Source organism: Microplitis demolitor, chromosome 6 (assembly GCF_026212275.2).
Source record: "Microplitis demolitor isolate Queensland-Clemson2020A chromosome 6, iyMicDemo2.1a, whole genome shotgun sequence".
In the NCBI taxonomy this organism is placed as follows: Eukaryota; Metazoa; Arthropoda; class Insecta; order Hymenoptera; family Braconidae; genus Microplitis; species Microplitis demolitor.
Window position 1 is genome coordinate 18,362,361 of NC_068550.1, and position 18,796 is coordinate 18,381,156.

Here is an 18,796-nt window from a genome sequence, read left to right on the forward strand (position 1 = left end):
TCGATTCTTAAATTTTCAAACTTCAGTATAACAGGTAACTTGTTAGAGCTTGAAAAGATCATAAAAAAACAATTGAATGTGATAGCATTTTCGAGCTCGAAGAGCTCGAAAATATATCTACACTAATGTTTTCGAGCTCTTTGAGGTCGAAAACAGCGGGAAGTTTTGGGGCTGGCCCGCAGGGTCAACCGAAAGACCGATTTTTTTGCGTCGAATTACCTTAGTTGAAATATTTCTTATAATAATATGCATTTAATTTTTGCAAGCTTTGTGGGAGACAATGCATGCTTATTGCATCGAAAATATCATCAACACAAGCATCGGAAATATTATGTTTTAAAACTAAGCTCATCATAATCATCATGCTCTCTGCGACTGTCAATGGAGAACCTTCATAAACAGGAAGTTCATAGGATGCATCATCATAATGAAAATTATCCCTGTTGTTGTTGTTGTTGTTGTTGTTGTTGTTGTTGTTGTTGTTGTTGTTGTTGTTGTTGTTGTTGTTGTTGTTGTTATTGTTGTTGTTGTTATATACAATGTCATGTTCTATTATTTCTTCGTGTTCACATCCGTTGTCGTTTTCGGTACCATGAATACTTTTGAATTCATCGCTTCTTTCGTCTTCTTCCTGTTCCACTACTTCGTGTAATTCATAGTCATTTTCTTCTTTGGTTTCTTCATCTTCTTCTTCATGTATCATCATTTCTTGGATTTCCTGCCTCACCATTTCTTCATCATCTCGTCTCACTATCTCTTCGCCTACCTGTCCCATTATTTTTTCTTCTTGGTTTTGTTTGTCATTATTCAGAGACCAAATTCCTTCAAAATCATTACTTTCTCTCGATGTTGACGGAATCGCTGGATTTAAAAATCTGAAAAAAGAATTTTTTGATAAAATAGCTGTGATTTACTCGAGCAAATATAATTTAATTAGAGTGTAACCATTGCAAATATTTTTTTTTTAGTAAAAATATTCTGATATAATTGTGACATAATTCAAAGCTTGAAATAAACACTTAGAAAATTAAATAATAGGAGTTACTATCCAGTTATGGTAAAAATTTCTACCATCAATCAGATAGTAGTAAATATTATCTAGATAATTGTATAAATATGATAATATATTTATGATAATTGTTACAATCCTGTATATTAACTAGAGTTAATTATTATTATTATTATTATTATTATTATTATTATTATTATTATTATTATTATTATTATTATTATTATTATTATTATTATTATTATTATTATTATTATTATTATTATTATTATTATTATTATTATTATTATTATTATTATTATTATTATTATTATTATTATTATTATTATTCTAAATAGTTATATTTATAATCCAGATAGTAAAAGTTTCCATCAGAAATTATATTTGTTACCATCCTGATAGTAATTGTTTCGAAATTTATTGCAGAAGTTATCATCCAATAATTATTAATTCTATTAATAAAAATTATAACACTAACTATTTTTGCATTGAAAAACGTTCCAATCATTCTAGATGATTGGAATTAAAAATTTAGCATAATAAACGCAATTACTTCATTTTCTGAGTGTAGTAAACATCATTTTATAGGACGGCAAGGATATAAAATTATAAATACTTATTCAGCGAATAAAAAAATAATAAAACATCCAAATTGTCAACACTCCAAAAATGATTATTTTGATTGCAATGCTAAAAGAAGTGTAAATTAATAGAACAAATGGTATAACTATACGCAAATTGAGTAATAATTGTAAAAAAATTTAATTGCAATTTATATCAGTGTAAATATCAACAATAATTAACTCGTTTAATATTAATTTGCTAAGAATTATTTTCCAAGTATAATAAGCTTCCCTGTTTGTTTTATTTATATTTTCTCTCGATGGTTTTTCGCTCACATTGTGTGTACATGATGAACTTTCTTCATCTGATAATTTTAAACGTTTAAAAAATTTATTTTTACCATTTACAGTCAATTCATCAAATCGTTTTCGCATTTTAATTATATCGAGTTTAATTAATAAATTAAATCTGAAAATGCTGATGTTTTAAGTAATTAGCATTCAGCAATAATAAATAATAATAACAATGATACATGTACAGTTATTTTTGTGTCTCAGTGAATAAAAAACAAAAACATTGCAATAACATATATAAATTACGATGTAAGTATATGTATAGAATATATGTTTGTGCGCTCTATCTTTTGTTTTATAAAAGTCAATATTAAACTCCTAAGTTGTCAAAGATATTTTAAATTAATATTATTTACAATTTAAATAATGTTATTTAATTCAAGATGCTTAAAAAATTTTCTCTAGTTTACTGGATAAAAAGCAAAAGTATACAAACGCTGGAGTCTAATAAAATTCCAACTGCATCGAGATATGAAGGAGCCACAGCGAGATTGAAATTCCAAGATAATAAAAACAAACCAAAATATCTTGATGCTAAGATTATCAGAATGAGTAGTGAGTGTTTTTATAAAATTTCTCTTTAATTATTATTTTGAGTTTTTTTCTTAGTAATTAATCCAAAATTTTTTTTTTTTATGTTAATTATAAGTTGTTTTTCTCCAAAATTTTTACATAACGAAAATATAAAACTTCAAATAAATTTTCTAACATTGTTAAATTATTGATGATGATAAAGAATTAAATGAGCTAAATTAAATGAGGTTGATGAAGAATCGGGAGAAATTATTGATCATTCACAAAAAGCATTTACGAAAAAAATTTTAGCTTCAAGAGTTTTACTGCAGGAAGCAAAAAAAGATTGTGAAAAACGAAAAAGATCTGTTGAAAAAAAGCGTGAAGAAGATGCTCTAAATAATAAACCATTTTTAGCGGAAGAAAAAGGACCTAAATCAAAGAAAATTAAATCATCAAAAATTATAAAAGGCACTACTTCATTTCAAGCTCTTGATAAAGAACAAAAAAAAGTTAATACGGTTACAATGGCAGTTATTCCATCAACTTCATCCACCAGCGACCGAGTAAAGACACGAAGATCTCAAATACCGGGAAGTAATTTAACATCTGATACTAAAGACAATGAGGAAGAAGAAAAAGAAGAAGAAATTATGGATTCAATATCTCCAAAAAACGTTTGTTGGATACCTGGTGGTTTGTAAAAATTATTTTCTTATTTATCATAATAATTTCAATTTATTTAATTTAAACGGATATTCATATGAATATTTTTTCCACGCATAATTTTTACGAAACTATCAAAATTGTTTCATGACTTTAGAAGATTATTAACAGTAATTTAAAATTAGTATAATGCAAATAATTAATGTTTAATATAGAATCGATAATGATAATCTTATACTTTGCTCTTGTTTCGACAGTAACAACGGAAATTTTAGCTTTTCACATGAATCTTCTGGCATCAATCGAGTATTCTTTGAATCCTGGACGTCAAGATATTATTAATAAAGTGACGAAAGTATGAATTCTATATTTTTTCAGACAATTATTAATACTTAATAATTTATTTAGTAAATTAATTCCATTAATTAACTAATTTCACAGCTGACTAAGGAAATTTTGACCAATTCTGAAGATAAGGTATAAAATCTATAACATATGGATGAAATATATGACTTTTAAGTGATGATTGAACCAAGAAAAATATTTGATTTCATTTCCCGTTGACTTCAATTTTTTTTTGTTTTTTTTTTTAGGTAGAAATATTTCCTAATACTGGCTGCTATCTCCGTAAATCCGTAATGACAAGCATAGATCTTCTTAATTTCAAAGAAAATGATTGGAAAAAATATCTTACTAATATTTTAGTGCAAATGTTTGGGGACAAATTGAAATTTATATCTGTTAAAGGCTATCGAGGAAATCTAGCTCTGCATCCAAAAATTTAGCGAGCTCTTTTCAGTACATACATAAAAAATTATAATTTTATTTATTTTTAGCCTAAAATTGATTTTTTATAGTTCTAGGTTATTTTTAATAATTAAATAATTTATTTAAATAATTTTTCTAGGTTTAATGAATGATAAATCTGAAACTCAAATTTCTTCAAAGGCGTTTAACCAAGTCCTCAATAAAGCATGCACAAATAGAAAGGCAAATTCCATAAAATCTCTGTCATCATTGATGAGAAACAAGAAGACGAAGAAGATGACGATAATGGAAATTTTAACCAACATTTATCGACTTCATCGAATAATCAGTACTTACCACCACGATCTCTATCCTCATCACCGTGCTTCGATAATGATTCAAGAACATTATCACTAGTAATAGTTGACGACTGTAAAAAATTTGAACAAGTTCTGGAGAATAACATTGAAAAATCGCCAAATAATGAATTAATACTTACTTATTCGGAAACGAATGTAAATCTTAACGACCGATCATCGACAGTATTATTGAAGCCAGTCAATGACAATCAACTATCCGCAAATGGTGAAGAAATTAATGTAGGAGTGTACCCTTCACGAGTAAATACGCTTTTTAATAATGATACAGAACAGCAATCAACCCTTAAGTCATCAGCGATTAATCCTGTTCATTCAAAATCAAACTTCGAGAATCAATCAATAATTCCATCAACAGTTCCATCCACTCAATCAAATCTATATCCAAGTGCACAGTCAAAAGTTACTTCGACAATCGCTTCAATTCATTCCAATCCACACTTTCGCAATCAAGCGATGGTTCCATCAACAGCTCCATCCACTCTATCAAATCTACATCCCAGCGCACAGTCAACAGTCCCATCAATGATGACTCCAACTTACTTCAATCCACGCTTTTATAACCAGTCAATAATCCCACCAACAGTTTCGTCCACTTACTCAAATCAATATCCCCAGGTAGGTCAAAAGTTACATCAACAAATGCTGTAACAATCTAACTTTTATTTATACTTCCAGAATCAAACAACTATGACATCTGTCAACTCACATGCGTACCCTAATCATCGGTCAACAAACAACTTCGCTCAATCAACTGCGCACATTCAGAACCAATCAACTATCACACTTACTAACTTAAATTCATACTTTCGGCATGAGTCAATGATTACTTCAACAAATAGCTTACCTCACTCCAATTGATACTTTCCAAACCAACCAATGAATTCATCAACAGCTTCACCCATTTACTCGAATTCATATTTATATAATCAACCCCAAAATACTTTTACTGGATATCATGGTGAACCTAAATGGTATTCACATCAACAAAATTATTTTCCAAGTAACCAAAGTCAACACTACCAGCATCAATTAAATTTTAATTAAAATTTTACGAATCAATATCTACTAAAAAAAAGTTGTTTGTTCTTGTTCGAATTTATCATTTTTTTGTTATCGCTAATAAGTTGTTTAAGATTTTATTTTCTAAAAAGAATATATCTCGTATGTTTTTTTTTTTTTTTTTGGACCAATAAGAAATCTGTAATTTTAAAAATAAGATTTTCATGATTAACAAAAATTTGAATCATCCACTATAAATCTCAATTTTGGAATTACTATGAAAACACTGGTCGTATAGAAAAATCATAAGAGAAATTTTTTATATAAAATTAATTTTCCTACAACTTTTCTTTCTGAATATTTTTCATAAAATCAACATTTTCGCCATAATATCCAACATTTAAACCCTCCATTTTGAAATTAAAGCAAAAGTCATAATTATCAATTCTTTATGTTTATGTTAATTTGTTTAGTATAATAAATAATATACGTTTATCTCAAAAGAAGTTTCTTAAAAACGATTAAAAACCGCTTGAGAGTCGTTGAGCAAGAAGGTCTATTTTTGAGCTAAAAACGATAAAAAACAGCCAAATGAACGTGATAAATTAGTCTGATTTTGATCCGGAAACAATCAAAAAAATTTTAATATAATATTAAAAATGGTCTTGAATTAGTCTGAATCGGGAATAGTACGGGCAAAAACAGATCAAATCTTTATGTTAAAATGATATACATATTGAAGTTAAATTTGATGAAAAATATTAAAAATTTTCATTTATTCTAAAACCAATCAAATTTTTCGACCCGGGAATAGTCAGAATAGCTTCCTAGGACCTCAAAACGTCGACATCTGTTGAAAATTCGATTTTCGAAAATTGGGGTGAAAACAATAACCCTAATTTTTTTTTTGAAAATCATCGATTTCTTTAGCGGGAAGTTAAAAAGTACATTTTCTTGAGTTAGAAGAGTTCTAAAACATCTTAAATAATGTTTTCTAGCTCTATGAATTCAAATACAGCAGGATGTTTCAAATTCGATCTGCAGGATAATCGAGGGTTGGTTGGTGGGTCTAATCGTTTTTAACATTTTATTTTCATTTTGCTCATTGATTAAATACAGAAAGCTTCTAATTATATGTAAGTAATTTCATGCTGGTTTAAACTACCAATAGCTCATATACCGTAAGTATAGATACGAAAGCTAAGAGTATGCAAGGATGTAACCGGTTTCTAAGGTTCATTACTCTGACTTGGTGCATATCCTTTCCTGAATAAGTGTATATACCAAGATTTTCATGTTCATGATGGTATATATGTGGAACTTCATCCCCTTGTAAAGCCAACAAAAAAAAAGATCATGAAAGCAAGTTTTCGCGTGAAAATAAACAAATACAAAACAAAAAATGTGTCGTAAATAGATTTTATGACTGTGGTTTTGAGTACCCAAGTTCTATTAACATTTAGATATTTCAGTTCAAGTGAAAAACTTAATCAATGCTACTTATAATTTGAAAACATAATTTCTTATCAGCTAATGATATCTAAAGTTTGGATAAAAATGGCAAATTAATTATTATAAACTAGAGTCCAATAATTACCATTCGAAAATTTTTTAATTTTAAAATATTAAAAAATTATGAGAAAGTATGAAAAACCATAGCTTAGAGGAAATAAATTGAACATGTGTATTTCTCCTAATTTAAATAGTTCATACAATTATTTTTTTGGATTTTATTTCTTGTAGAAGTATTGTCACAAATCTACACCTTTTTCTATTTTAAATTCTCTAAAACAAGTTTCGATGGGATCGTAAAAAATATATAAAAGTTTGCACAAAATATTAAAGGTGCGAATAAAGAAGATTCGAAAAACATACACAGTCTTGATGAGTTAGTGAGTACGAAAATTCAGTTTTAGCATGAGATCGGGATAAAACGTTTGCTCGGGCTAGCTCGGCACTTCTCGGTCAATGAACTATCGTTACTGGTGAACCCAGTTGGTCCACTCGTTTCTCCCTCTTTACGTCTCTATACCTTCCAAACGAACGTGTGGAGCCTACTACCTCCTATCTTCCCCACTAACTCTTTCCCTCTTTACCTCGTGTCTACTTCGTTCATTTAATTCCCCTTCCATTCCATCCCTAACTCTCTACCTCATCATCATCATTCTCTTTCTCTCAAGCGTACCATCGTCTAACTCATACTTACCTTTTTCTTCTTATATACTATTCGTTGTTGGCGTTTTCGTCGTCGTCATCGTCGTCATCATTCTCCCTCGTGTACATGAGCCGGTGGTATCCCCACGCCCCGGACTACCTCTCGAATCTCTCGCGCGAGTTGCAATGCCGTAACATGCCGGGTTTTACTTACCTCACAGGTAAACCAAGCTCGCGCAACTTGCGTTTAAGCGTGCTCATACGTGAGGATTACTTGAGAAACTCAAATTCGCTTGAACCAGTGAAAACGTGAACACATGGTTTTTACATACACATGTTACTAATTTTTCATATCACCATTGTTGTTTATTAGATATTCATCTAAGCTAATAATTGTTCTTTGGCTTAAAGGAAACAAATCGGATGGTTTATTTTTAATTTATGTTCGATGTAATAGTGTATAAATATATAAACACATGGTTTAAGTGAATTAAAACAGTTAATTACAAATATGTTATTAAAATACCCTATTGCTATTTATTGACATTAAATATAAGTGATTTTCTTGAAACCATTGAATAACTAAAATATTCAGTACTGATTGGACTGCTGAAAGCAAAAAATCATAAAAAAACTTTTTTAAATATGCCACCAGTGCAAACTTAAAAATATTCATTAATTGAATTCAATAATTTATTGAAACTAACGTTTATTATTATTTTTTTTCCATTTGATTTCATTGGAATTAGCACTTTGGATACGCTGGATAATATATCAAATTTATTAGAAAAGTATTACTTTCTATTTTTCTATTTTCATTTTATTATGTACATATAAATATACAAATTTTCCATTTAAAATCAAACCACGCAGAGTTATGAAAGGATTTTGACAATGCTCGTATCCAAGGTGAATGCACTGTACTAGTGACGTATAAATGGAACGCGGAACCGCGGTGAAACATTGCGTTAGAGACAAATTGCCGTTTACTTACTGCAAAACATTTTCTCAAGATGATCTGTTTTTCATAGTGTAATTTAGTTTCTTTTCGTTAATTTACTAAAATTTTTATAGAAAATTTAGTTTTTTTCATCAATGAATCATTGACAATTACATTGTATGTGATCATGTTAAAATCGGCAAGCAAGTAATATGAGAATACGAATAACAATACGAAATTGAAAAGAGAAAAATTTATTATTCAAGTAAAAAGAAAAAAAAAATAAATAACGATAAAGGATTGTGAGTACAGAGAAAGAGCGGAGAAAAGAGACAAGACTTGTTAAGTCAATGTCCGAAGATTACGGCAATGACATTCACTTTTTCTCACTCTTCTCTTTGTATTTTTCGGCCTCTTTTTTTTTTTAACTTACCAGTATAAACTAAGAATCTTTTAGCATCCTGAGATTCAAATTATAGCGTGTAAAATAAAGTAATGAACTTTTATATTAATATTTCCAAGTAAAATTACATGAAGTCTTACGATTAAAATTTTTAATAATTCAGCCATATAAGATTATATAATTGCGAATGGTAATTAGTAAGACTAAGTTGAGGCTGTACAATGGATGTTTTTAAAATCGATCAATCATTAACGGTGGGCTTGGGAAGTACCCCGGCACCGGACACTCTTACGCCGGAAGTGTCATTTGATGCTGGAAGCGAGTTTAATCTGAGTTTTTTCGATGGTCCTGAGGACAATAGTGCCCAAGGCTTTAGTGATCCAGGATCGGTTGGGAGTGCAAGTGCATCATCTCCGCCTGGTACACCAGCTCATATTACTGTTAATTCGACGAATTCTGTCACTTTACCAGTAGTTCAAGTGCCTTCGGGTATTACCGTTAAACAAGGTTTGCTTTTATTTTATTATTAAACCGGAAATTATTATTATTATTATTATTATTATTATTATTATTATTATTGCTATTATTATTATTATTATTATTATTATTATTATTATTATTATTATTATTATTATTATTATTGCTATTATTATTATTATTATTATTATTATTATTATTATTATTATTATTATTATTATTATTATTATTATTATTATTATTATTAGTATTATTATCATTATTATTATTTACATTTCCTTATTTTTTTTATATTCAACTACTTTCACTCTGATGGCCTTTTACCTCTTCTTGCCACGCGTTTCTATTGCGATTTGACATTTCACTCTCACTTTAGACTTTTGCAACATTATACGACCGCTTTGTTCAAGTTTATAGACTGAGCATTTATGTATAATATTTTACAGATATGAATTGAAAAAAATTATCAAACTTATATTAACACAATCTATTACAAAGTAAATCATTTTTTAATAGGTATACATACGTAATGAAAAATCGTTTGTAAATTAGTGGTCAATATTTAGTAACCTTTATTGAGTGATAATCAATTGGAATCATCGATTTTGATGGTTAGATTTATCGATTTAGTAATTGTAAAGAGTGCGTCCTTGTAGACAGCTAATCGAATCGGTAATAACTGATTTTTAGTCAATAATAATTATTGATTCAATTGACAAATCTAACCACTAGAGCAAAAGATTTTTGAATAGTCGGAGTTACCGACTGCCAGTTATTAACCACTGATTTTTAATCCGAGATGTTTTAATTATTATATTCAAATTTACTTCTCTCTTCATAAATGAACTCTTCAGAAAAAATCGGAACCCATAAGAGTCCATGTAAAAAAGCATGGATTTATGTAAAAATTCATAAGAATTAATATAGGAGTGTATGAATTTATATAAGAATTCTAGTAGGAAGTCATAGGTTATCTGAATTCCCTTATAAGAAATCCATATAGAAAACTGGATACCTGGATTCCCATGTAGGAAACCTACATAGAAAATTGTGGGTGTCTGGATTTCCTTATAGGAAATTAATATAGGAATCTGGGTTTTTATATAAGTACTTTCGATCGATTCCAGGGTATCTGGATTTCTATAGGGGAGACCGGGGCAGGGTAGCCCCCCCAAGCCGATCATTATTTTTTGTGGCATTTAGCCGTCAGATCACTTTACTTTTGTCCTACTTCGAACAAGTTTATGGGCATTTTGCCGAAACTCTGAATTTTTTTTTTTTTTTTTTTTTAAATTGTTTTCATCATTAAGAATGTATTTCTTTCTTTTGACAACTATTTTTAGTTTTACATTATGCAAAAAAAATTTTTTAAGGTGTAATAAATCGTTTACCCACGATTAGTTTAATTACTGATTGTTATTTAATGAAAAAAAAAAAAAAAAAAAAAAAAAAAAACAATTTTCTACTTCTTATTTGCCATTATTTTTAGTGGGCAAATTTGCCCCAGTTATAGGGAATCATCCAAAGAATGGATTAATATATGGAATTTTTGATAATTTAACGATAAAAATATGAAAGAATCATTTTTTCAGAATTTTCGGCTGGCCCATTTTACCTCAGGTGTCATTCGTAGAGTTAAAAATGCGCAAATAGATCGGATTTACAGTAATGAGACAAAAAAAAAATTTTTGTTTTGATCAAACTTTCAGGGGGCCTCTTTGCCCCGACCTCCCTTACATGTCTATCGTATATTGATAGGCGTATATAAATGAAAAAAATTATTAATATTCTATTGGCTGAATACTTTTTGACAAAAAAATGATTAATCGATGCTCTTTATGTCAGTATTTGTAATACGTTATTGATTTCTTAATTTACTCAAAAAGTATAACAACTTGATAGAAATTACAAATAATTTTAAGGAAACAGTAAATTAGGAATCGTACAAAAGTATTGTACTCCAGGAAAGTTTATGAAAACACATACGCCTTTTATGGTATTTATATCAATAACGTAAAGCTTATTGTTACTTTCTTTAATTCCTAATCCAGACAAGATATCCATATGGATTTTGAGATAGTGCAGATTCCAATAGGAAATCGAGGTAAAAAATCCACATGGGAATCCATCCTAGATTCCCATTCCCACAAATTTGGCATGTTATGGATTCCCATAGGAACCCATGTGAGAATCTATATCGGCATTTACGCTAGATTCCTAAAGGAGAGCATATGGAAATCCATCTGACAACGCTATGTGAGAAACTATATAGGAATTTAGGCTGGATTCCTATATGAATCTTTTTGATGGGGTCGTAATCAAACAAGGCTTATTCTAAAAACATATAAAAATTGGAATTAATTGTAAAAATACCCAGCATTTTTATCAAAAATTAAATTGAAACTGGTTAAAAAAATAGTAATCTAAGCTTCAAAATCAAAACAATACATATTTAAAGAACGATCTTGTAGATCTTATGGAATCAAATAGATTCTTATGAATTCATATATAAGTTTTATGAGAATAAATGAGTTCTATAAGAAAGAGCTACAGCCCCATATAGGCTTTATGCATACGGCTATTATGAGAATCTATCGTTTCTTAAGCAGGGTGGTTTCATACATTAAAACTCTCAGCATCAATGCAGGTAATATAAAACATATAGTGCTTGGCACGGGATAAAACATGATTTCAGACTTTGGATGATGTTAATCCTCATCTTCAGCTCGGGCAGTCAACTTTACCCTTGTTTGAAGTCGTCTTCTTTCATCCCTTGCTACGCAATATTCTATAAACTCAATAATAAAAATTCTTTTAATTTTGATTTAAAAATATCGATGCATTATCTTCTTAAATGCAAAACAAAATATTTTTTTTTAACCACTACTTGTCTAAAAGAACCAATTTTAATAATATTAACCGCTTTTAAAAACAACAGCAATTGTTAATAATTATGAATTAAATGGTTGTGATCATATAAAGTAAAAATTAAATGAATGGTTCTTATATATTAAAGGAGCCATGGCTATAATTTTTTTAAAATTAATATTTCTAAATACCATAAAAAACGTTTCTTCATTAGTATGAGATATATTTCCGTATGTGCGTAAATAGTATATTAACGCATTGAGAGGAAGGTGTTTTCGACAACGAGTGTGATTGGTTCACGAGCCGTTAGGCGAGTGTTGCCAACACACGAGTGTCGAAAGCCAGTCCTACTCAATCCGTTACAATAGCTTTTGCATCGAACGGTAAAAAATAATGTCTTGTATTGGTAAAAAAGGACACTACATTAAATTTAATTTTTTAATTAAGCTCAAATAATATTCAATTGTATTAATATAAAATTAATTCCTGCATTGTTTCTGATACAAAAGATTATTAAATAATAATAATAACAATTAAATTTGATTGAATTGATTTTTATAATAATTTAAAATTATTTTAATTGTTTTCAACATATAGATACTAAGCAAAAATAACTAGAGTTTCGAGTCAAGGTCCATATAGTGAATTCCCGTGAAAAATGAATCATACATTGCCATGTATGAATGCTCCATGCATGGCCATATATGACCATACATGGTCATTTATGGCCATGTATGGCTGTACATAGCTTTATACGACCATATATGACTTGATATGACTATGTATAGAAATTTTAATTAAATTAAAATTTTTTTTTTTAAATTATTTTGGCGACGCAGAGATTATCAGATAAGTGAACAATTGAATTCCTAATCGAAATGGAAATTTTGAATTCAGAGAAAAAACGGTAGACTTATTAATGAGCGCACCCGCTTTAGTAGGATTCGAACCCGGGACCTTCCGTACGAGAGACCGACGCTTTGACGACTACGCTATACGACCGACAATTACAATAAAGTTTAGTTTTGCTACGTAAGGTTCAAAGAATACAATCACTTTCGAAAAAGTAAAATATAATCATCAACATGCTGTTAGTGATATCAAAAAAATTTCCTATTTTTTTACCACTACAACATTTTGTTTATAAGTAATTGTAATAGTTAACTAAATTTATTTAAATATATATATATATATATATATATATATATATATATATATATCCGTGAAAAATAAATCATACATGACCATGCATGGCCATACATGGAGAATATATGGCCATAGATGGAGCATATATGGCCATACATGGACATACCAACTTTTTTAATACAGTCATGCATGGCTATATATGAACCATACATGGCCATGCAAGGTTTTGTATGACTGTATATGGCCATACATGCCTGTATGAAAAAAGTTTATATGCCTACGTATGACCATATATGAGCCATACATGGCCATGTATGGTCATTAGACTGTTTCAAATTAGGGGACTACTTTTGTTTTTTTGATGAGCATTGAAAAATCGAAAGGGTATCTTAAAATATGGTGACAGTTAAAATTTGAGCTCTTAATATTGATGTTTAGAGGTGGCTATTGACAATTTTCGATTTTTCATTTAGTAGCATGGTAAAAAATACATAACTTCCAAAAAAATCAAGATACAAAAAACCTCTCCTTAAATATTTTGTAGCAAATTTACTGATCTACAAAAAATGTCTTTTATGATTTTTGCATGAATTCAACCATTCACAAGATATCCGACGTCAAAGTTTGATAGAATTCAAAGAACTTGTTTTTGCTCGTTCTGAATTTTATATCATGTGAACTAATGAAAATTCAGAAATTCTCAATATTGTTATTTATATGAGATTCAATGCCATACAAAAAAAGTCTCTTATCATTTTTCTATAAATCTATCTGTTCAAAAGTTATTGGAGCTTGAAGTCAAGTTAGAGTAAATTTCGAGATCTTTTTACTCTTCAGGTGAAACTATCGGACTAATCATAAAATATTATTGAATCTTTTTTGTAGGCAATTTTATTTTCTACAAATTATCTCTGATAAATTTTTTTTTAATTCCGCATTCTCTTCTAGTTATTTCCATTTTAATGTCGAGCTCTTAAAATCGATCAGAACACTTTTTTTAGAGCATTCAATTTCCTATAAAAAAATAATATTGAGAATTTCTGAATTTTCATTAGTTGACATGATAAAAAATTCAGAACGAGCAAAAACAAGTTCTTTGAATTCTATCAAACTTTGATGTCGGATATCTTGTGAATGGTTTAATTTATACAAAAATCATAAAAGACTTTTTTTCCAGATCAGTAAATTTTCTACAAAATGTTTAAGGAGAGGTTTTTTGTATCTTGATTTTTTCGGAAGTTATGTATTTTTTACCATGCTACTAAATGAAAAATCGAAAATTGTCAATAGCCACCTCTAAACATCAATATTAAGAGCTCAAATTTTAACTATCACCATATTTTAAGATACCCTTTCGATTTTTCAATGTTCATCAAAAAAATAAAAGTAGTCCCCTAATTTGAAACAATCTAATGGTCATGCATGACTGTATTAAAAAAGTTAGTATGTCCATGTATGGCCATACATGCTTCATATATGAGCCATATACGGCCATGCATGGCCATGTATGATTCATTTTTCACGGGAACTTTTTTAATACAGTCATGCATGGCCATACATGAACCATACAAGGCCATGTATGGCCATGCATGACTGTATAAAAAAGTTGGTGCCAAGTATGCCCATGTATGACCATATATGCTTCATATATGAGCCATATACGGCCATGCATGGCCACGGATAATTCATTTTTCACGGGTTGCGCATTATAATTAAATACAGTAAGATAATTTTCTATAATCTGGGACTTTCCGTTGTCCTAATTTGAGACGGCTATTCACTGGGTTTTCTGTTGGATCGTTTAGTGACCAATAAATAGTATATATATATATATATATATATATATATATATATATATATATATATATATATATATATATATATATATATATATAACGTGTAGATTTGTCATATTTTTCCCGAACAATGTGGACATTCTTCGCGATATTTGTTCTTTGCAGTGTCATTTTTAACCAATCTAAGACGTGCTTTCTTACTATGAGTTGCAAGAAATAATTTATGTAATTATTTATTCATTTGCATACACCAAAAAAAGCCTATCCGGATCATTGTCATAAGATTACAGTTTTAAACTATTTTTAATCAATTTAGTTATAGAATGAGGTAGCTTTTGAGTTACTACGGTGGTAAATTAATAAAGTACGATAATAAGTATTGAGGTTTCCCGTGCATATTTTAGCGTGACAGCAGCAGATTGGATTTGGAAGATTTTAATCTGGTTCTAATCTCATCCCAATTAGCTGAACTTTAGTCGACTATAATTTTTTCGAATGTGGGAGTTATGATCTCATCCTGATCCTTTGTTCCTGACTTGACTTAGCTAGTCAGGTTTCATGTTATATTTATGTTTCTCGTCGCTAAATCAGGTCTGAATATATTTTAAGATTTATCGAAAGGGTTTTTCAGTCGGATTGTTGCTGGAAGATTAGAAAAATGGCTGTTTTAAACATTTTTTTTAAATAGTTTCAAACATACTGATTTGAATACTCTTAATATTTTAACATTTCTTCACTTCGACAACATTTTTCAATTTCCATTATAATGATCTCACTTTGTTAATTAATTTTACAACTATAATGAACAAAATTCAAGTATATTTCCCTATTTGTATTAAAGTTCTTTAAGAGCAAACTCAAATGATTTTTAATATTAACCGGATCTAGATCGCGGTAAAACTTTTTGGTTGTCATCCTTTGTGGTGTGTGTGGGTGTGTGCGTACAATGTTTTTAAATAGAATTGACACGCTTGGTGATTTTAAGTTAATTCACATAGATTATTTAAAATTTGAATTTCTTGAGAACTTGAGATAGATCTGTTAAAAAAATTTTAAGTAATTCCAAAAATAAATTTTTTTTTTTTTCAATAACTTAACAACTAATCGAAAATTTGATCAGCTTTCAATTATACTCTTGTCAAATGCCGCAAAATTAATGTTAATTAGTGAATCATTCGAGAAATACCATTGACAAAAAATGATTATAAGAGAGTGAAGTTTATGTTTGTTGTACGATAATGCATAAAACGCGTGTTGTAACAATTAGTATTCGAACCGAAGGTGAGGTTGTCAACACATGAGCATCTCATTTGTAATTTTTCTAGACTCATGTATTAGTCTTAGTGAGAAATATTCGAATATACAGGGCAGCCTTAATTTAAATAGTATTACCCAGAGTATAACCGATAATTACGATTCGCACTATAAGTTTATGTTCGGTATTAAAGAGTCATTCATAAGTTACGAAAGACGATTTTTTATACTCTCTAGAAGTGAACTAGTGAAATTCACTAGAAATTATCGAATATTTACAAATTAGTAATAATTCACTTTTTTATAGATTACACTGAAAAGAAGGATTTCTTGGCGTATGAAATCGTCTCAAGAAATCTTTTATTACAAGAAAATTTTCGTTTTCAGTTGATAATACAGAAAATTTATTAAGGCAAGTAAAAATTTTTTTAGGGCGAGTAAAAATTATTCGCGCCAAAAAATCCTTCTTTTCTGTGTACACGGAGAAAACGAGTCTTGAGAATACTTTAATATTTAATATATTTAAGTAAGAAGTAGTAATGTAAATCAATATAATAAATAAGTGCATCACTTTTACTATTTATTACTAAATGTATAGTAAAAATGACAAAACAGTAATTAATACTATATGTTTATCTGAAAAATTGCTATATTATTACTTTTATTGCTAATTTATTTGTATCTTTAATAATCTATTCTTTATTAATCAAACAGCAAATTTTATAAAGAAAATATTAAATTATTACTAAACGTTTAGGACTATATTTGTTAATACGATTCAACGATTGTTGCTCTGTAAAAATATAAAAATTAACTATAAATATGCATTAAATACCAACAGTATACAAAAATAACAATCTGTTTAGCAATTTCTGTACACCAGATAAATAGCGTAGTATCAAGTATTGTACAGCAACTAAAAATTATTAAACGGCTTGTAATTTTTTCGAAGCAGATCGATAAAATTAAAAGTTGGTGGGGATATCATATACAAATATGTATTACAAGTTCAGAAACCTTTATCCAAAGGAGACATCGAACCACCAGACATAAGAAAAGACTAGCGTGCGGGAGATCAGGGTTTGAATGACGGTTATAACAAGCGATTTGTTAAAAATACAAATCGACATTAGCACCAATACAGATGACATAAATAATATAATAATAATGATAAAAAGTTAAAAAACTAAGAAATATTTAATTTTATTTATTTCCATTTTAATATAGTGAAATTTGCTAAGCGTGATAATAAAATTTATTAAATATATAGTCAAGTTTACTAATGCAGTTTATATTTAATTCCATATTTAAATTATAAAAATTACTAAATATAACTAAAAATTAATTTTTCAAGAAAGTAAAAGTTACACAATTTTAATAGCGTTGTAAAATTACAATATGAATTCAGTAATGTTCCTATATTTTTTTCTCCGTGTACATTTCAATTACCCCTTTTCGATATTGGACCCTATACGTAAGGCTCTGTGGGCAATCATAGATCGTCGAAATATTATTGTTAATTTCTATAGATTTTCATATATGGAATTGAATAGGTGTCACTTTTCTGTAAGCTGATCTGTTCGTTTGTTATAAGCAATTTAATTGTTTAAATCGATCTGGCAGATGGACCAATAATTTTATTTAAGAAATTTTAACATAGATTACTTGTTATTTTGTATGAAATAAATTTCGTAACAATAATTATTTCTTTAGTTCAATTATTTATCGATTTATTTAAACCAACGAATTGAAAAATGGCTCAATTAGTGTAGCGTCTTGCTCACGCTCCCTTACCTCCGCTGTCTGTCCTTTACACCTAACTGCGTTTATTTCATACTTATTGTTACCAGTCAAAAAATCACATTGCGCTTAGCTTCAAATTTAAATATTTTTACAATAATTATTAAAAATTTATTGGAATATGCAGTAATAAAATTACGAAAAATATAGTAATGGTTAGGATAATGTTCGTTCTAAGTCTCTAGTACCAATAATTGATAATAAAATCGTCATTTAACAAAAATTATTTACACACCTGTGAACTCTATTTAGAAAAAAATATCAACCATATCCGAAAGCTCTCATAGAAACTACTCAAATGGGTCGGAAGATAGGGAACCACATTGTTGTTTCTTAATATTTAAAGGTAATGTTTTATTTTCTTATATTTTGAAAGTTTGTATTGTGAATTATTATAACAACAATATTTAATTCTTTTCTCTTGAATGGATCAATGAGTTAAAATGTTATTTGAAATAAATCAAAAAAAATTTTTTTTCTGAACAGAGTTAAAAGATGTGTGTTCTCTAAAAATGAATTAACAAAATTCATAAGCGGCTAGTGAATATTCACTATTCAGTTTTAGAAAGTAATAAATTTATTATAAACTATGGGTCATAAAGACTTGTATAAATATTATTCTATTCATTATTATATTATTCAAAACTTTTTTATTCCACGTCACGAGAAATTTCTAATAGTTTCGAAGATATCAGGGAAAAATTTTTTTATGAAATTTGATGCGAAA

At 28.6% G+C, this 18,796-nt stretch overlaps 1 protein-coding gene and 1 long non-coding RNA gene across 3 annotated transcripts in view; both read left to right on the plus strand.

The window, feature by feature from the left end:
• LOC103572303 (ecdysone-induced protein 78C) overlaps positions 1-18,796 on the plus strand; it is a 186,081-nt gene that overhangs the window by 59,029 nt on the left and 108,256 nt on the right. Inside the window, exon 1 of one of the 2 annotated variants that reach the window (XM_053739893.1) lies at positions 7,565-9,235. The exons of the other annotated variant lie outside the window; for it this stretch is intronic. Coding sequence (XP_053595868.1) covers positions 8,950-9,235 — 286 coding nt within the window. The 5' untranslated portion in view covers positions 7,565-8,949. Of the gene's footprint in view, positions 1-7,564; positions 9,236-18,796 lie in introns of those variants that run through there. 2 annotated transcript variants of the gene reach the window in all.
• On the plus strand, positions 2,322-5,247 carry LOC103572298 (uncharacterized). The gene is made up of 7 exons (XR_008403857.1): positions 2,322-2,481; positions 2,576-3,135; positions 3,363-3,460; positions 3,547-3,582; positions 3,699-3,903; positions 4,013-4,847; positions 4,908-5,247. It is a non-coding gene; the product is annotated as an uncharacterized LOC103572298 (long non-coding RNA).